Below are 20,612 nucleotides of genomic sequence, written 5' to 3' on the forward strand. Positions count from 1 at the left end.
TCCCATGCAGTATCTTTGGGAGAACATACTGTATGATTGGTCATGTATCATTGTGGGCCAGGGACTGTACACAACTCCAGAGGGAGGGTTGCACAGCTTCATCAGGAACTAAAAATAGTGGGGGGTGATTAAGGTGAATCACTCAGATTGTAAACACTAAAGAGATACCAACCCTGGGGAGGCTTGCACATACTAGTTCAAAAGTGGGCACTCCAGAGGCCAACAGACAAAGAAAGAGCTTTTGGTATAAAAACACTGCATTTAAACTGACTCTTGGCCTTCTCTCTTATCCAGCAAATGGACAGGACCTTCTGAGCAAGGGGGATCCCAAACCTTGTAGAAAGTCTGCAAAGACATGGGGCCCTGCTAAAACAGAAAGACTGATGGGTGACCTCTGGTAAGCTTTGAGCACGTGTATAAACTTCTGTTTTCTCTGTAATGCCTTTACCTTAAGAATAAAGGTAGTTGCTTAGAAAGAGCTGTGTGGTAACTTGCAACTGCTGGCAATATGCTGTTCACAGCCCTCGGAGAGAAAGCAACACTCAGGCACTGGCCTTTAGGCAGGCTGGCTTGCTGGGTATATCACAATATAAGGCCGGGAGCTGTACAGCTTTAAAGCCACTGGTCAGAAGGGAGCACGACAAGGACAAATTGCTTCAATTTTTCCAATAGCAAGGAGGCAGAAGTGGGCATGTAGAGTCTTGTGCTCAGTGTGGCTCGTAGCACATGTTCCAAGCTGTTGTGGTGCCAACTACTGTTCCTTGCATAAAACTGGTCACCAAATCCAGTCCCATCCCTAAACTACTGCTCCAACACAATGCCTGCCAAGTGCTATGAGCTGCACTAAGCAAGAGACAAGTGCATGCAGATGCCCGTGTCTACCTCCCTGCTGTTAGAAAAAATTGCAGCAGTTTGGTGGGGAAGCTGGAGGGGAGGACTCGGCAGCCATGCATATTCTGTGGGGAAAAAAATAAATCAATACTTGACACTGCCATGAATTACATAAAAAAAAATCATCCATGATGTTCACAGGTCATTTGTTATAAGTGGTAAGCCCCCAGTTGCTTTGTATATGTGATTGTGGTCTTTGTGATCTGAGCTAGTGTCACAGGGCTAATGTGCATACTTCTCACAGAGCTACAATACAAGGTCTCACCACTGTCAATATGTGGTAGCGCACCCTGCCCTCCTCTAGTGCCTCCATGTCTGAGGCCTCTGTCCCACTAAGGGTGCCGGTAGTTCACAGCCAAACCCCCTGAACACCAAACCAAGAAGACTGGGGAAAGGATGAACTACAAAAGTTAATGTGGGGGAGGGGGTGTGTGAAGTTTTACTGCAGGTGGGCAATAAACTCCCCCTCCAGCACTGTGAGAAGCTGCAGCAGAAAACCTACAGCGCCATGGAAGCTCTTGGTAACTCTTTCCCTCTAGCAGCAGTAATGTGGCAGGGCAGAGAGGCCACAGGAAAACATTTACACTAGAGGAATCTCTCCACCTCCAACTATCTGGCACCAGCTGTCAGTGATGCGATCACAATTCAGGCATACAAGCAGCTGCACATACCTTAGAGTCAATATCATGGTGACACGGTGCGTAAAGATTACTTCCATCCCAAAGCACAATGCAGCCCTAACGTCACAGTGAGGAAACACTGCATTTAACATGCCTATATTTCACTGCAAATCATGCTATTCAAATCTAGCTTCAGAAGAGGCTTGCCGTCTGTTGTCCATTTTATTCAGTCAGGTTGAAACTGACGGAGCATGCTTCAAGTTGGCTTTTGACATGCTTTTGAAAAAAACACCACTCACACAACACCACTTATTCAAAAGTCAAAAACGTAGCATATGAACAAGCAATTACTTGGTCTGCAACTCTGGAATCTCACTCCCTCAACTGAAAAAAAAGCACAGAACTCAAGCTCACAGCACTACACCATCAAAGAAGTCTAAGCACACATCCCCTCACCTTAAATTTGTGTCTGTTTCTATTGTACAGTATGAAGTTTCTATAAAGGGGTTTCTAAATCAGGAAAATGGTATGAAGAAAACAACATACTTATGTTATATGGCAAAATAGAAAACACCGAAGACTACAAACAAAAGGCCTCTCTACTACAGGAAAAACTTGATCCAGCTAGGAAGATGTATTTGAAGTGTTCTACAAATTTATTACATATCTTTAAAGTATTTTGCTGGGCTAGTAATTGTCCTGTAGTAGGTGTTGTGTCTATGTTCTGCTGACTCACTAAGGCATGTAGCTCACTACGGTTGAATATAAAGGAGGTGGGAGCGGGCTAAGAGAGAGCAGCTACAGGACATGAGTTGAGCAGTCCTAAGCTAGAAACCCCAGGAACAAAATCAACACTGGGATCAGAGACTGAGCTGAACATTATGTAGTATTATTGTTAATTTCTGTATTAAAGCAGCCAGTGGGGTCCTAATCCAAGACTAGGGCTCCTAGGTATTACAATAATACAAACAACGACAATAATCAGGAGGGAGGAATTTTAGACTCTACCAAATATGTGGACTACTTTAGAGTAGTTTGAGAAAGGCACCTATTCGCACATATATCAGCATCAATATTTTAAAGTTATTGTGTCCATTAAACACTCACTGAATTTTCCTCATCATCTTGATCCAATTCACGCTGTTGTGCTTCCTGACGTTTCAGCTTCACATCCATTGCTTCATTAATCAAGTCCCGCAGGATTGACGCTCCTTTGGCACTTTTAACAAATGGATGCTAAAAAAGTAGATATATTTTATAAGCAGCAGATATGAAGACAAAGCAGTAAAATGCTGTTACCCAGAGTTATGCCTATCCCTGCTGAATTACAGTTGGGGTACACAACCAAGTAAAAACTTTATTATAAACTTTTATTTCATAATTTACTTTTAGTGATGGAGAATGAGAGATCCGTATTGAGTCATACTACAGGGGCATTTCTGCATGACCCTGCATTCATACTTTATTTCTGAACTGTCATATCTAGAAATGAAGTAATTCATAACACTTAAGATAACACTATGGTTATCACTTTCCAGTAAGAGGCCATCAGTCTGCCTTTGTTATTTGCCACCTGCTTCTGACATTCTAAGGATTAACTCAAAAGTCAGAGATAATCCCTTGACAATGCTTCAGAACCCAAGATGCACCTCTGTCAGGGAAAGGAAGAGGTACTTTAGAAGAAAGAACTGAGGCTTCTCTAACATGGTGCAGAGGGCAGGTAACCTCCATCAGCTCAAAGACAGCAAAGGGAAGGTTAGTTATTAAAATCCAGAGCGTGCTTTAGAAATTGACTAGCTTTGCTTGTATCTCTGTAAGTAGTAGCCTCTGAGGTCACCGAACAACTAGAGGCAAATTGGGATAGCTAGGAAATGGAGGACTTTGACATTAACATAATCAGATGTGGCTCTTTTCTAAGCATAGGGTCAGTTAAGGGATAAACTGTATGGCTTAATAGTTAAGTGCCAGGATTTCTCTCTCAAAATCTTGAAACACTGACAAAAGCCTGGGGGCACAAAGATTATGGGTGTATGAGTATGGGAACAGAAAGCAGGAGATGTTCTAATTTCTAGGGAAAAAACTAAAGGTTTAAAAACCTCACACAACTTGATCTTACACTGTAGAAGTTGTATAGGGGAAGCATGAAGGGAAACCAACATCTCAAATTGCACAGATACTCATTGCCTGCACCGCAGTTTGTTTAGTTAAGAACTCCCTCTGATACCCTCTGAGAGCACCCCGGGTAACAAATACCAGACCTGGAGAAGCTGTGTGGCAGTGGCTCTTTGTTCAGGACTTTTCACAAGACACTGTTTTACAAAGTCTGTAAAGCTGTCTGACCAGACTTCCGGCTTCCGGAATGTTGGAGGAGGATTTGTAGGAATCATGAAAATTGCCTGATAATAAAAATAAAATAAGTATTGTTCTAGTGTTCATTGATTTTGGAAATCTTTAAGATAAAAACACAGAACAGACAAACATTTGATCAAAGCATAGGGACAGACACTTGCAAAGTTATTGTACCAAAACCCTCTGTGGCTTCTCAAGTCTTTATGCCAATGCTATGTATATTCCCCTCCAAAGAGGGCAAGAGATTTGTACACCGCACCGGCGTTTCCTCCTATGGCAAAGCCACTATCTTGCGTAGAGGGTGATATTTGCCATTTTAAACCCTTAAAAGTCCTTTACTAAAAAGGAAAGAGAAAAACAGGTGCATAATACAGGATACCCACTGTATGGACACATTCCACCACTCAAGAGGTGGAACTCCCAAAACAGCTTTGCCTCTGAAAAATCCCTTACCTAAAATACCACAGTGGAAAGCAATGGAGTAACAAAATGGTGGGAATTACCAATGATCTCTGAGAACCTGGTTCCTTCAGAACATCTCCTTACAGGAACTGACCTCGAACAAAAACACTGGTGTACTCTAAATCTAGTAAAAATTAGGATGGCAAAGACTGGAAACAATATGACCAAGTGAAAGCAGAGGAATGGACCCCCCACACACACACACAGGTGAATGCGGAGACCCTAAGCAAAGACTGGAGCACCGACTGACACAGCACCCTCTAGCAACGTGCTGTACTCCCGAGAAACTATTTGAGATAAGTGATAACACCAGATCTTGGCTGAGATTTTGGACCAATAAGCTATGATGATGACCATGAAAAATAGTGTTTACTGGTGGCTGTAACAAAAAGATTCACTTTGGATCAAACTAAAGACTACCCATTTCCACGCATGCATATTCTGAACAAACCTGGTCATTTCACATGCCTTGACACAAAAGAATCAAGTTGGCAGATTTTCCTTTGAAGATTTTTTTTTTCATTTTACTAAATATTAAAAAGCACAGGTTAAAGAAAAGCTTGCTCATTTTCTCTAGGTTAAAAAGCTAGATAGCATCTTGTAAAATGTTTATTCAGCTAACTGCCAACAGAGGCTACCTGCATTCTGCAAGAGAGTTATATTTGAAGAAGCCTCAGTCCTTACCCTCATTGGATGAATATCTGCATATGGTGGTTTTCCTTCAGCCATTTCTATTGAAGTGATTCCCAGTGACCAGATATCTGCTACACAGTTATACCCTATTTCTTGGATCACTTCTGGAGCCATCCAAAATGGGGTTCCTATAACTGTGTTCCGTTTTGCCATGGTATCCTAAAATGGAAGGGGGAAGGTGGGGGGGAGCAGAAGAACAGACTATTTGGCAAGCAAAAGAAACAAGTTTGCCAGCTATTCATTAATAAATAACACTGTCCCTAAAGTTTATACATAAAAGTTACTCAGTAAGACTGAAATAAGGAATTTTGCACATTAGGATTGAGATGCATTGGCAGAACCATGTGGGGACTCAGTAGAAAACAGTAGGTGTTACTACAGTATATGCTTCTACACACAACTGTTTTAGTGCTTTAGTTCTGTGAACAAGAAAGCCAGAGTGTCAGCCTGCCTGTCCCTCCTCTGGGCCCCATTGTAGTGCATGTGCACTGCATTCATGTAAGTGCCAAACAATTGAATTTAGCATACTCTCTCCAGTAAGTGTTTCACTTGTACCTGCAGGCTGAATGAGAAATTTGTACATACACAACCCAAGTAACAATTTTACTCACTGTAAGTTGGCCTGCTACCCCAAAATCTGCAAGTTTAGCATGCCCTTCTGTATTTAGTAATATATTTCCAGCTTTGATATCTCTGTGTATTTTCCTCATAAAATGCAGATATTCTAGTCCTTTGAGGGTTGCTTGTACTATTGTAGCTATTTCCTCTTCTGTCAACTAAAGAAAAAAAAAAAGCAGTTAGATTGGTATCTCATGCCGAAGACCAACATTTCCTTGAAATACAAATACAAGATTCCCATACCAACTAGCAGAAAATTCTATGTAGTTTCAGTTACCAAGACACAGTATTATCTATACACAGTACAGCTGGTTTACTTTGTCTCCCTTCATGTATTGTGTGTACATGGTCCTTTCACAGGTAACTTGCTATTACACCACCACTGTAACTAGACAAGGTCAGCTATAAAAAGCCCAGCACTGAAAATCAGGATTCTATTTTTTCAGACATACAGATCATTTTAATCAGAAAACTTACTCAAACTGCAATTACATTATCTTGAATGATCAAGTTAGCTACCTAGTTAAACATTGTGGTTTCCAGGAGTTCTGGGTGCTTGCAGCTCACAGGACAGCTAATGAGAGCTCTGGATGCTCTGAAAAAATCAGGCCAAAGAACTATGCAGAGACTACTACAAAGCTACTTAATGTAATATAAAATATGTAATATTTAGACTGGATACTTAAAGCTTGACATTGTATAAATATGGATTGTAAGGGGAAAGGACTTACTGTTTTATTTCGTAATCGAATTATATCAGACACAGATCCAGCTCCACAGTACTCCATGACTATCCACAGGTCCGTGTTCTTAAAATAGCTGCCATAATACTTGACTACATGGGGACTATGGAAAATTAGAGAAAACGAGTCAGATACTGTTGATGAAAGCAATTTTATAAATAGGAGCACAATATAAAGCACAGCCAAAAAAGATGCTAAGAGTTCAGGGTTAGACTTGGGATCCCAGACTTAAGGCTGAATATATTACAAGGTTAAGAGTTTGCAGGAAATGCTCATATCCTCCATTTGGGGATTTCCTCTGAAATACCATAACAACCATTCCTCCCAGTTCTGCAATTTAGTTCTGAGACATAACTCTTATTAGATAAGTAAAATGCATTAAGTCTTTACAGTACAATAGGTCAGTTTATCTTATCTACAGTTGCTGCCTGGCTGCCCAAGAAGCAATAACCTACTCTATATTAATGTATCAGATCATAAGAATGACCCTCTGTCCTTTAGAAAGAAGCTAAAGGCTGTCAAAAATGGACCAGTTATAAAAGGAACAAAAATAAACTCTCTGCTCTATGAATGAATCTCTCTTATGTAAGAATTTAAATTTTGATATCAGAAGAGTTAGTCACCATGTAGGAGTCTCCCAGAATGTTTGCGCAGAGAACAGAGTTCTTCCATGATTCACTATCCCAACTGCTCACGAGTGTCGAGCAGCTGGGCAAAATGGAAGGTCCCATTTTAGGCCTTATACTCTCTTTTAAAAACAAAACACTCAAAGAAGCCTAATGGATTTGGTCAATTAATTCACAGAATACTTTATGAACAGGTTCTAAAAAGGTTACATTTTATTTAGTCAGACAACGATTACCAGAAGGAAGAGGGAATAGCTGTAGACGTGTACTCAGCAGAATTATAAATCATTGTGTCCACGTTTTGGTACTGAAAATCTTATTCATGTTAAGCTTTTTTGCTTGCTTGCCGTTTAAAAAAATAGTTCCTCAGACTAAAGGCTTAACACTAAAACAAATAAGGACTTAGAAATGGTATGTGGCTTTTAAGTATTTATCCAAGGGAAACTTTTGTAGCAGGAGGGCAGTTGTGTATATGATCTCTTCATAAGCTTTTCTGCTCGGACAGTTTTTCCAAAGGAAATGAGTGAAATCAGTGAGAGATACACAGGGCCCGACTTTCATAATTCAACCACCCCACTTGTGCAAGAGTAATTTTGAGTGGCTTCCAACTTAGTCGTGTATTTTAATGCACTAAAATCGGCACATACTAGTGATGGCTCTGCAAATGAGAATTCTGTCACCTTTGCAGACAGCACACTAGCCTGTGCATATGCAAAGTGAAACACACAAGTGGAACTCAGGTGGAGGCACGCTGAGGTAAGGGGCGAGGGGAGAGAGAGAGAAATCATGCATACATCGCCTGCTCTCTTTCGGTTTTCCAAATAGCACTTATTGTAAACAAAGTCTATTAAACTAGACTGAGGAGAGGCCAGCTTAAGAACATTTAAAAAAAAAAACTCAATATAAATCATGTTTCTTTGATAAATGTTGGCTAGTCCACCTCAGACAGTGCAACAGCACAGTGTTTCCTAGATTCAACTGCTAAGCAGATCCCATGCAATACTTTTCTTAAGGGGTTGCACGTGGGATTCATTGCAGGCACTTACCTATCACATTGCTGCATTATGGATATTTCCTTTATGATCTCCTGCAGGTCAGACTCAACAGGAACCTGTTTAATTGCAACAATTTGACCTGTTTCTTTATGAATAGCTTTGAATACGCTGCCATAGGATCTGTAAATCAAAATGTGAAATACTAAATACAAGCAATACAACAGGTTAAAAACTGGCACACTTTTTGGTTTACACTTAGAGGTGCATCATAATCTGGGAAAAAAGGAACATTGTTTAATGACCTCTCCTACTACGAATATCTTAATAGTTGATTTTTTGAACACCACATACAACTTGGACATAATAAAACAGGAGTATTTGCAAAACTTCAGTTAATCTACAGGCTCCTGGTGCTATAGTAACAATGAGAAATACATAGGAAAGATGCTAATCACCACATTCCCAATAACCTTAAAAATACGTTTTTACCCAAACTCCAGCAAACTCATTTCTCTAAACTATTTTCAATATACATTTAACTGAAGTGCAGTAAAAACTGGTCTATATAGGTTTTTATATCATGCTCATCACCATAGTAACTGAACAACATGACTATACATCTGCCACTTGTTTGTTCTCTCATCCTCTCCCCAGAGGGAGAAATATATGCAGTGGAGTGTCTTGTTTTGGTAGATTTTTCTGTCGGTCTGTTCGAATATAAGACATATCTGTTGATATATGTTTATGTTAGAGAAGGCAAAGTGAAAAAATGCGAGCCTTGATGTTGGAACGGACAGTGGTGAGGTTTATGATGGTCCTTAGTGTCTGAGCAAGTTCATTCCAGTGTCTTGGACCAGTGCCTGAGAAAGTTCTATCTCCCACACAACGAACTTTATTCTTATTGTTGAGAGTTTCATTGTGCCAGAGGAGTGAAGCTGTCAACCACAGTCCTCATCCCAAAGCTTTAGACCATCTTGGGCAATACTATATACTTTTATATATAGGCACATGGTATAGAAGCTTCATATTTTGCATGCTTAAAATTATGTTTTCATCCATTTGCAAATAAGGTACAGCAACGATTTCCTATAATGCATACACAATAACTCTTGAGAAACGAATGGATGTCATGGCAATAAGCTTGCAGGTAACAGGGAAGTAAACCAAACCGTCACTTATATCCATCTAATTCATGAAGTATAGTGATGGTGTCCAGATTATCTCAGACTGAAGTAAAGCACTGCAATCGTTTCAAAGATGCAGGAAAAAATAGGGTAACATAGGAGCTTCTCACAAGACACGGTTCTGACCCTAAAGTAGAGAAATCTGCAGGACTTGGTGGAGACGTAGCCAAGAAAGTCTCTGTATTTCACAGCACCACACAATAAACACTGCATAAGCTGTTCCAAGATAAGCAAATTAGAAAGACAAAAAGAAATAAGATGTTTGCCCCTACATTCCAATATTATGTTTTTCTACAAAATCAAGGTATTTGGATAACCCTCTCACCCCCAAAATTAAATCAGTTATTGCTTCAATGAGCAAGAGGATCGGAATAAGAAATTTACTTTGAGACAGAAGGGCTTAGAATAAATAAGTTTTAATTTCTTATAAAATTGTAAATAAATAAAAAGAGCCATAAGAATTAACTTTTCTGAGGCTTTCAATTTTTTATCACCAACTTTTCCGACAGCATTAGTGTTTACTATAACTATTCCTAAATCTTGTCTCAAACACAGTTGTCTGTCTCCACTGGTATACTGTAATTCAAATAGACCAAATATGTTCCAGCTATCTTGATGGAAAAAAATACTTTTCCAGCATAAGTCTGTACATTGTCAGAGGTTTAGAATTCAACATTGTATTCAGTTATTGTAGTTTCAGAATTTCACACAGCACTTAACTGTTTAACTGGATGCCAGTTAGTAAGAATTTACAGTCCATCCATTTTGCCAGAACTAGATATTGTTACTAAGCACAAGTGCAGTGTCAGTTTCATGGGTTCATTTGAAATAGACTACTGAGTTTACAGAAGTTGTCAGTCTCATGATTTGTTCAACATATCTTATTCAGGCACAGTATAGGATTAAAAAGAAGTGCCTGAGTATCAGAATGCAAGCTAACCTCAACTTTTATGTTTCTTCTAGTTAGCATCTTCCTCCTACACCACACTGAACTTCCAACAAGAGGTTCTAAGATGAAAAGGAGAACATTTAATTTCAGTTTTCAATGTTCAGCAATGTTAATACAGTTCTTCAAGTTCTCCACTTAGGAGTAGGGAAGTATGTTTTTTTCCCTCCTACACTTTGTGGGGAAATATGCCTCCCACTCTCGCTATTCTAGCGCTAGATATTTTTTGCTTGCCTCTTTGTCTGGATTTACAATTAATTTCGGCTTTTTATACTTCAGTAAGGAGGTGATGTTTTCTAGCTATAGCCTGTACATTAAAAACCAGGAAAATGAAAGGGTTACAGTGTGTAACGCCCAACAATTGAAATGGTCATTTTTATTCTCAACAATTTAATTCTCCTATTACTTATTTTATGTTCTACATTTTAATATTTGGATTAAGAATTGATAAAAAAGTTAGACAGTTTACAACTACTTACGTTTTCTGATTCCCAATACTTTCAAGTGAGAATGCTGATTCTTTCTGTCTACTTGATTCAAAATGAGGTCACTGCTAAAAAGTATCCTTAAAAATGCAGCTCCAAAGCCAACAGTCCCATTCACTGAATGGAGACACTGAAATAGCAGTAGGTATGTCTATAAAACAGTTTTGATACGGTCTTTATTGTTTTATCTAGTAAAAAGTTTGTTTATATTAGGGCTCTGTCATCAAATGAGACACATTACATTTAAGCTAGAAAAATGTACATTTTATTTCCAGTGTCCATTCAAGCATTTTTAAATGTAAAAGTTCCTCAATTTAAAACTGGTGTTTACACAACTCGGAGCTTAGATGTAGGTGTTCCAATGACAAGCACTATATTCAAAATGCCATCTGCCTCAAAAAAAGTTCTGTTTAAAAAAAAAAAAAAAACACCACAGGTCTTCACAAATAGTCAGCCATTACGTGTATATGTTCTTGGACAAGTTTACATTCTGCACATTGTATAAGACACTCACCCTTCTCCCAGCTTCTCCAGTACATCAAATACTTCTTCTGGCTGCTTAGTCAAACTATCTTCATCTAATTTCTTCAGCTGCCTGTATATATACAGAGATGTAGAAATGAAAGAGTTTAAGATTCTGTAATTTGGTTATTTCTGAGAACAGAGCTTTAAGTAAAACTCATTTTAAACCATGCAACTCTGACAATTTGACAAAAATACATTTTATCTTAATATAAAATTTAGTCTGCTTGAGGAGTAAAATACAGCGGTTAGATCTAGTGTGAAGTAAACTGCATTTAGCACAATCAGCCCACCAGGTACTGCTATTTCTTACTACTACAAAAGTAGTGAGTCTTACAGGAGGGCAGCGTTTTATCAAGCACAAAGATCTACATTTCCTCTCAGTGGCAGGAAACAGTAAGTAGTATCAGAATATATTCAGGATCATTTCCACACCATTTGAACATCATGATGTCTACACTTATTGAACAAATCTTCAACAAGCTCCAAGTCTTGTGGCATAAGATAGTTTAGAAAAAGCTTGTACCAAGAACCCACACAAACATTTTGTTAAATTTATTTTCATGCTTTTTTTTTTTTTTTTTTTGGTGCTTTGGATGCATAAAGAAAAGGTTTGTTTGGGGGAGGTTTTTTTCCTTGCTTATTTTTCACACTTGAAATTCAGATTTTGTACATCTTGGAAGACTATGAATGATTGGAGAACTGGTAGGATAATGGCATAAAAAAACCCCAACAACAATGAAACTGAAATCTCATTAACCGAGATAGAAAGTGATTTTTAGTCAGACTGCTTAAGTCTCCTATAGCTGAAACACTTAGGAGCAAGGTTGCCTTTGTTAAAGATTCCTATGCTTGTTCAATTTGAAGAAAAAAAACAAACAAACTTCTCATTCATCACAAAGCAGCAAGAAAAGCACAAAGCTAGTCTTTGCAGGTTACCTTTAATGTACGTTACATACAATCACTACAAGGTTCTAAACAGTCCTTAAGGACATAAGCTCTCAAAACCTATCCTTTACAATCCACTAAGTGACATATAATGGACACAAGAAAAGATACATTGCCTCCATTTGAACCCAAAAGAGCTCAGTTGTGGATCCAAAAGACAGGCATGATCCCCCACTATCAGTCAATTTTGATTCCCACACTTGAGCCAGGTTAAGATGAAGCACGTGTGTATGCTTACAACTTACAAATAAATATCTGATGGCTTCTAGGGGCTGGAGTTACTAAACATCAAGACAGCAAATACAGATTTTGTATTTGTGATACTAAGGTGGCTCATCAGATGCTATTAAAAAATGTAAAAAGTTTTGATTACGATTTTGTAAACCAGGAATAGAAGCCACGCTGTGCTCATTTTCTGTTATGTTTATATACAAAAGCAATATAGCAGAAGCAGTACACACATGCGTTATGTACAATGGCTTCCTGAAATGAAGAAAATATTACAAACAAGCAGACTCAGGAAATGGCGAAATACTGAAAGTAGTCACTAGCTTCTCTGCAAAGATAAGCATTGAACCAACAGAATGTTACTTGTTTGAAAGAAAAAAAAATCAGTAGATAATCACCATATAAGTCACAATTTCCAAGCAGTGTGAAATGTGGAAATCTAAAGGACAGATACTGTACTAAAAAAAGCATCTAGTATGAGACCCAACCATTAAGTATCGAGATAGAATTTTAGAAAATCCAAGCACTACACAAGTTAATTAGAAACCAACTTAACTTCTGTTTCTACTGACACCACCAGAATATTCAGATTCCGAACAAATTCAGAAATTCAAGTTTTATTTAATCATTAACTAAAAAGCTCTGAATCAATGATGAGTGAGCCGATTCATTTAGAATCGGTGTACATTTTTAGAGAGAGTTGAAGCCATAAAACCAGCATTACTGTATGGACATGAACACTCCAATATGGGTCAAGTATAGTTAAACATTTGCATAAAGAGTTATAAAATAAATGCACACATTTCTACTAGTATAAATGTTACTCCATCATTTAAAAAAACAACTGCTATCTACGCCACAGAACAAAGGAAGCTGCCTCTTCAGTTCATCATTCAAATATACCGTTAGAAGCAGCTGCAAGCTACCGATAGCATTTTGACAAACTGAAACTTCATTCAATTGAAGAGATGCCTCTAAAACATCCCCTATCTCGGGTTGCTCAAGTACAGCCTGCAGTGAAATGATAGGAAGGCAACAGGTTTATTCAAAGGTTTCACTGAAATCCCAAGATATAACTCGTCTTCACACCCAACAGACATTGCTGTACCTGACACAAAGAAGATAAAGAACACTGAGGAACATAAGTAACAGTATACACGGTTCTGTGCATAGCTGTTAAGAATAAACATCTTGTCATGCTAATTAGTTTGCACTACAACTAAACATTTTGACCATTTAATGGAAGAGCCAGGAGTGCAAAGAACTAACATAATTTCACTTTTTGCCAAATATACATGCAATAGTGACCTTTACTGATATATAACTTATTATTAAGAGGAGACGTTAGCAATTAAACATCTGATTTCCCCCCCCCACACACCCAATTAAAAAAGCTACCTGACAGCAGACTTGACATCTCTTAGTACAAAAGGTGGGGGTTTTTGTTTTGTTTTTTGAGTGCAAGACATGTGCTTCCATTTTTCAATAGAAAAGGTTTGAGCCATTTGTTTTTCCACAACTTGACAGGGTTTCCTCAAAGGGTGGAGGCCTGATTATGCTAAAGTTGTTTTTGCAAATTCTCTTCTCTGCAAACCTGATCCCACTGTTAAACTAATCTAGTGGCAAAAAAACAAAAACCAGTTAATGTTTTAATATTCCAGGTTTCTACCCCCTAGGGTTCTCTTTAAAGCAATTTGATGTTCCTCATTCATTCAAAGTGTTGCCATTGGTTGTGTTCTTCTACAGCTAGTCTCTATCTCTCCCCCTCTTTTGTCCAAGGTCCTCAATCTTACAAATGGACATAAGAACACTGAAAAATTCTAAGAATATGTCGACCAAGCAGATCTAACCTAAAAGATAAAGCTGTGTGCAATCTCACAAGAGATGTACATTAATGGAAACAGAAAGTTACCACAACAATCACCCACAATGGCCACCACAAGTGTGGCAGAATTGTTTCTAAGGTATTTTTAAAGTGCCTACCTTCTTGAACTTTAAGTGCTTATTCTTAAAAGGGGCTTATAGAACATGTCTTTGGGTCTCCCACTGTGTTTTTGGTTGTCTATTTAGATTGTAAATGCCTCAGGGCAAGACTACTACCTTCTGAATCTTCTACCGCCCTGAACATGGTCACAATTTTAACATACCCTTTTGATGGTCATAAGACAGATGCCTTATATAGCAGTCCCTAAACCCTGTTTGCCAGAAGCTGGGAATAGGCAACAGGGGATGGATCACTTGAGGATCACCTGTTCTGTTCATTCCCTCTGTAGCACATGGCATTGACCACTGTCAGAAGACAGGATATTGGGCTAGATGGACCCACTATGGCCATTTTTATGTTCTGCTTACCACACTTACATTAAGTAGTTTGCAATTACTCCAGGTTGCATCTTTCTTGTGTAATATTTAACATACTGAAAAGTCTTGAAGTCTCTTAGCTTCATCCTATTCTTAGCTTTCTATGACTTGTGGTTTCACTAAGGTTCCTAAAATAACACAATTACTAGCCTGAACAAATTGCAAATGTGATGGAGCACATGTTTACTCTTGAATTTAATCTAATCCCTCTTTAAGAAAAGGAAATTTGTGAGGGTATTTTATTAAAACACAAGGGCACTGAAGACTGGAAATTGTGATGCCAACATTTTAGCTGCACATCAGTAGTGCTGGTTATTGCCACAACAAAACTTGTAACCATAATGCAATCACACACAGCCTACTTGACAAAACAGACACCTCCCCTTCCACACATATGTAAGGAACAAACTCCTACACCTTGCCCTAGCCACTGCAAACTTTACCTTAGGAGCAAACATAAGAATTTACCACTCCACTATCAAATTCTTTTTCTTCTATCCCTAATGGATGCAAGGTTTATTACCCTGCCATGTATTTAATAACCCCGGTCCTTTATCATTTATTCACATAATTATTATACTTGGGCTCTGTACATATTACATTTATTTCCCTTCAGTTGCTTTTATCCCTTCTTGATGAATTTCTAACACTCCCACTGCAGCAGGGTCCACGCACCAATATTAGTGAAGCTGTAGTGACACATGCTGCCTCAGGGGATTTTTAGCCTGAGGAGAAAAGTCCTGTGATGCTGGTTGCTATGTCACCCATCCCACGGCTCCCTGCTCTCCCTGGGAAAACGTGGTATATCTAAAGGATGAGTCACTTACGAACCTGGGCTGATTTTAGATGATTTAACCTTTCAGTGGGCAGGTGTTTTATTTATATTTCCCACAGCACCACCGCCTTCATCTCCCTCCCCCGCCTCCCACAGACCGACCCACACCTCCCCTCATCCCGACCCAAACCCTTCATCCCCCCCCAGACCGTCCTACCCGCCTCGTCCCCAGCCTCCCACAGACAGACCCATCCCCCTCGTCCCCAGCCTCCCACAGACAGACCCACCCGCCTCGTCCCCAGCCTCCCACAGACAGACCCACCCACCTCGTCCCCAGCCTCCCCCCACAGACCGACCGACCCACCCCCTTGTCCCCGCCGCCTCCCACAGACCGACCGAACCTCCTTCATCCCCCAACCTCCCATGACCCAACCCCTAGTCCCGACACCCCAAGCCCCTCACCGGCGCGGGTTGCGCAGCTGCACGGTCTCCATGGCGCCCTAGAGCAGCAGGGCAGGGGGCGCGCTCATTCTTCCATGACTCCAGTCGCTCACTCCCGGCGCTTTCCCAAGGCCACTTCCGCTTCACTTCCGCCTCCTCTCTACCCACCGGAAACAAGGGGCGGGGTCATCGTCACATGGTCTTATAGAAAGGGAGGCGCTACCCGCCTTCCGCGGCCGTAGGGGCGTGGTCCTTCCACTGGCTCCCCCTCCCCACTCAAGAGGAGATGCGGGCAGTTTTCTTGCTCATCCCTCCGGGCTGGCTCAGAGTCAGCCCCTAGGACAGGGCAGAGTATTGAGGAGCAACAACGTCCCAGTAGCCCCACCGCCGCCACCTATTTTGCATACTAGTTTACATATATTTAAATATTCGATTGGATGGGTATCATCCTGATTCCATTAGGCAGTCACTTTGAGTCCGCAAACTCGGAAGTATGGGTGCCAAAGCTCCTTGGTCTCTGCCCTAGGAACCACCCCCATCCCTCCAGGCTCTGCTCTGGGAGTTGGAAGTAGAGCCCAGCAGCCCTGTTTCCCAGCTCTCTGCTTTCCCACCCAGTCAACCTCATCCAGAATGCGCTCCAACCTATTATGGCTACTGGGGGACAGAGGCAGGGCTGCCCGGGGGGCGCAAGTGGGGCAATTTGCCCCAGGCCAAGAATCGCTTTCCTCACCTGGCAGCGTTCCGAGTCGGCGGTGGCATTTTGGCGGCAGGGGGCCCTTTGGTCGCTCTGGGTCTTTGGCGGCTGGGGGCCCTTCAGTATTGCTGAAGATGTGGAGCGACTGAAGGGTCCCCCCGCTGCACACTCGGAGTGCCACCCAGTGAGTACAAACTCCCCCGCTTTGCCCCAGGCCCCCTGAATCCTCTAGGGTGGCCCTGGAAAGAGGACCTTAGCCTGCCCAAAGCTAATGGCCCTTAACCAGTGGGGAGGGCCCATTGAACCCAAGTAAATTTTGGGGACAGGAGTTATGGTTAAAGGTTAAAAATCAGGGAACTGGAAGGGCAGCCTGAGCAGAGAACTCCCAACAGCACCCCTGCTCCTTAAAGGTGTCTAAGGAGTCAGTGGATGCTGCCCAGAAGACCTCTGCTCGCAGGCATGACACAACAAGGGATCAGAAACAGGCCTCACAGTCGCAGAGCACCCCACCATCCAGCTTCCTCCTTCTGGTGTGATGGATGGCCATCTTAGCCAGCGCTAGGACAAAGTTGGCAAGGAAGTCTCACGACTTTGTGGGCCCATGGATGGGGTGTGTGCATAAATGAGGAGGTGTAGGGAAAAGTGGAGCTAGAACCTCAGTAAGAGGTTCTGGAGAAGCTGGAAGAAGGGCTGTAACCTGAGGCACCCTACATAAATGTGCACCAGGATCTCCCTCTTGCTGCACAAAGGACAGGTGGCAGGGGAGTTTGTGAACTGCACCAGGTACATACTTGGGCTCATGTCCCTATGTAGGAGCCACCAACTCTCCAGCAGGCCATGGAACCAGAGTGGAGTATAGGGGTGAATGTGCTCCAACTGCCACTGGGGAAGATGCTCAATTATTCACACAAGAGAACCAGTGTGTAGTTCATGAACACTAGCTCCAGAGGCTAAAGCTAATTGCAAGAGGAGGAGGAAGGCTCACCATGTCAGCCCAGGAGAAGTGGGAGCTCCCCTCTGTTATTAGTAGAATAGGGAGTCAGAAGAGAGATATTTACTCTCTGTTCTCCCTTCCTTTAATCCTTGATTGGCTCTGATTCTTGCATTACAAAGTTAGCCCCAAGAAATGAATAATACCAAGTTCCTGTTTACGGCATACAGCAGTAACAAAGATTGCTCCTTGCCCCATATTTATATAATCATAGAATCATAGGACTGGAGGGACCTTGAGAGGTCATTTAGTCCAGTCCCCTGTACTCCTGGCAGGACTAAGTATTATCTAGAGTCTAGACCATCCCTGACAGGTGTTCGTCTAACCTGCTCTTTAAAATCTCTGTGATGGAGATTCCACAACCTCCCTAGGCAATTCATTCCAGTGTTTAACCACCCTGACAGAAGTTTTTTGTAATGTCCAACCTAAACCTCCCTTGCTGCAATTTAAGCCGCTTGCTTCTTGTCCTATCCACAGAGGTTAAAGAGAACAATTTTTCTCCATCCTCCCTGTAACAACCTTTTATGTACTTGAAAACTTTTGTTATCATGTCCCCTCTCCGTCTTCTCTTCTCCAGACTAAACAAACCCAATTTTTTCAATCTTCCATTCATAGGTCATGTTTTCTAGACCTTTAATTTTTTTTGTTGCTCTGCTTTGGGCTTTCTCCAATTTGTCCACCTCTTCCCTGAAATGTGGTACCCAGAACTGGACACAATACTCCAGTTTAGGCCTAATCAGCACAGAGTAGAGCAGAAGAATTACTTCCTGTGTCTTGCTTACTGTTGACTCATATTTAGCTTGTGATCCACTATGACCCTCAGATCCCTTTCTGCAGTACTCCTCCCTAGGCAGTCATTTCCAATTATAGTACAATACCAGCTCTGCTATAGATAAAATTAAGATATTTTCATAGATTGTTAAAGCCAAAAGGAATCATTATTATCTAATCTGACCTGCATTACACAAAGAACCTCACCCAATAATTTCTGCATCAAGCCATAACTTCTGTCAGAGCTATAGCATCTCAATTAGAAAAGTAGCCAGTCTTGCTATAAAGACTTCAAGAGATGGAGAATTCACCATATTGTTCAAATTTTATTCACTATTCAAAATCATTCTGCAAATAGTCCTTGGTTTGTAGACTGCAGGGTGGGGGCTGGTGAGTGTTGAGCCTCAGGGGGCTGCAGCAAGGGAACTGGTTGGCACAGGTTGCAGGGGCCACAGAGAGGTGGCACTTCCATTGAATAATAATTACACTTGAGAGTGAGGGGCTCTAGGAGCTGCAGCAAGATAGTTAGTTGGCTTGAAGGGGCTGGTATGAATGAGCTGGTGGGCTTTGAACTCCACAGGGATTTGGCAAGGGGGTTGTTGGCGCTGAGCACCAGGGGGATGCAGTGTGGGGCTAGTGGATGTTGGGCACCCATGGGATGAGGTGAAGGGGCTGCTGGGTGTTGGGCACCAAGGTTTTGTGATGAAGGGGATGGTGGGCATTGGGCTCCCATTGGATGCAGTGAAGGGGCTGGTGGGCATTGGGCACTGGTGGGATGCGGTGAAAGGGCTGGTGAGTGTTGGGCACCACACGGATGTGGCGGGGGGTTAGTGGGTGCTGGGCACCAGGGGAATGCGGCAAAGGGGCTGATGGGTGTCAGGGGGATGACGCGAGGGGCTGGTGGGTGTCGGGCTGTGGAGAGTGTGCAAGTATGTTTTGGAGTCCAAGGGACTACAGTGAGGGGCCAGAGGGTGCTGGGGAGCTGTGGTAAGGGGGTGGGAGGCATGGAGATAGGGGTTCAGGGTGAGGAGTGACAGATATGGAGCTGGAGGCAGGGGCCTCAGGGAAGCTGTAGAGTGAGGAGTGACAGCACGGAGCTGGGGGGTCGGGGAAGCCATGGCGTGAGGGGTGACAGCGCGGAGCTGGGAGGGTGACAGCGCGGAGCTGGGGGGTCGGGGAAGCTGTGGGATGAGGGGTGACAGCGCGGAACTGGGGGCTTGGGGAAGCCGTGGGGTGAGGGGTGACAGCACGAGCTGGGGAGTTGGGGAAGCCGTGGGGTGAGGGGTGATAGCGTGGAGCTGGGGGCTTGGGGAAGCTGTGGGGGTGAGAGTGCGGAGCGAGGGGTCAGGGGAGCTGGGTGGGGTGAGGGGTGACCGCGCAGAGCTGGGGGTCAGGGAAGCTGTGGGGTGAGGGGTGACAGCGCAGATCTGGGGGTCAGGGAAGCTGTGGGGTGAGGGGTGACAGCGTGGAGCTATGGGTCAGGGGAGCTGTGGGGCGAGGGGTGACAGCGCGGAGCTGTGGGGTGACAGGGCGGAGCTGGGGGCTCAGGGAGCTGTGGGGTGAGGGGTGACAGTGCGGAGCTGTGGGGTGACAGCGCGGAGCTGTGGGGTGAGGGGTGACAGCACGGAGCTGGGGCTCAGGGAGCTGTGGGGTGAGGGGTGACAGCACGGAGCTGGGGGTCAGGGTAGCTGTAGGGTGAGGGGTGACAGCGCGGAGCTGTGGGGTGACAGGGCGGAGCTGGGGGCTCAGGGAGCTGTGGGGTGAGGGGTGACAGCGCGGAGCTGGGGCTCAGGGAGCTGTGGGGTGAGGGGTGACAGTGCGGAGCTGTGGGGTGACAGCGCGGAGCTGTGGGGTGAGGGGTGACAGCACGGAGCTGGGGCTCAGGGAGCTGTGGGGTGAGGGGTGGCAGCGCGGAGCTGTGGGGTGACAGGGCGGAGCTGGGGACTCAGGGAGCTGTGGGGTGAGGGGTGACAGCACGGAGCTGGGGCTCAGGGAGCTGTGGGGTGAGGGGTGACAGTGCGGAGCTGTGGGGTGACAGCGCGGAGCTGTGGGGTGAGGGGTGACAGCACGGAGCTGGGGCTCAGGGAGCTGTGGGGTGAGGGGTGGCAGCGCGGAGCTGTGGGGTGACAGGGCGGAGCTGGGGACTCAGGGAGCTGTGGGGTGAGGGGTGACAGTGCGGAGCTGTGGGGTGAGGGGTGACAGCACGGAGCTGGGGCTCAGGGAGCTGTGGGGTGAGGGGTGACAGTGCGGAGCTGTGGGGTGACAGCGC

General features: G+C 43.1%; 1 protein-coding gene across 4 annotated transcripts in view; it reads right to left on the minus strand.

The window, feature by feature from the left end:
* The window catches only part of STK4 (serine/threonine kinase 4), a 70,733-nt gene extending 54,668 nt beyond the window's left edge, over positions 1–16,065 (minus strand). For 2 of the 4 annotated variants that reach the window (XM_065565897.1, XM_065565898.1), the window contains exons 1-9: positions 15,909–16,054; positions 13,709–13,926; positions 11,127–11,207; positions 8,049–8,177; positions 6,365–6,479; positions 5,627–5,791; positions 5,007–5,174; positions 3,770–3,907; positions 2,619–2,747 (exon numbers count right to left, since the gene is read on the minus strand). In XM_065565897.1, the coding sequence (XP_065421969.1) occupies positions 2,619–2,747; positions 3,770–3,907; positions 5,007–5,174; positions 5,627–5,791; positions 6,365–6,479; positions 8,049–8,177; positions 11,127–11,207; positions 13,709–13,815 (1,032 nt within the window). In that variant the 5' untranslated portion in view covers positions 13,816–13,926; positions 15,909–16,054. Of the gene's footprint in view, positions 1–2,618; positions 2,748–3,769; positions 3,908–5,006; positions 5,175–5,626; positions 5,792–6,364; positions 6,480–8,048; positions 8,178–11,126; positions 11,208–13,708; positions 13,927–15,908 lie in introns of all 4 variants that reach the window. The other 2 variants (XM_008168101.4, XM_065565899.1) reach the window with 1 other exon arrangement.
* Positions 16,066–20,612: the final 4,547 nt, after the last annotated feature.

This window comes from Chrysemys picta, chromosome 13 (assembly GCF_011386835.1).
Source record: "Chrysemys picta bellii isolate R12L10 chromosome 13, ASM1138683v2, whole genome shotgun sequence".
NCBI lineage: Eukaryota > Metazoa > Chordata > Testudines > Emydidae > Chrysemys > Chrysemys picta.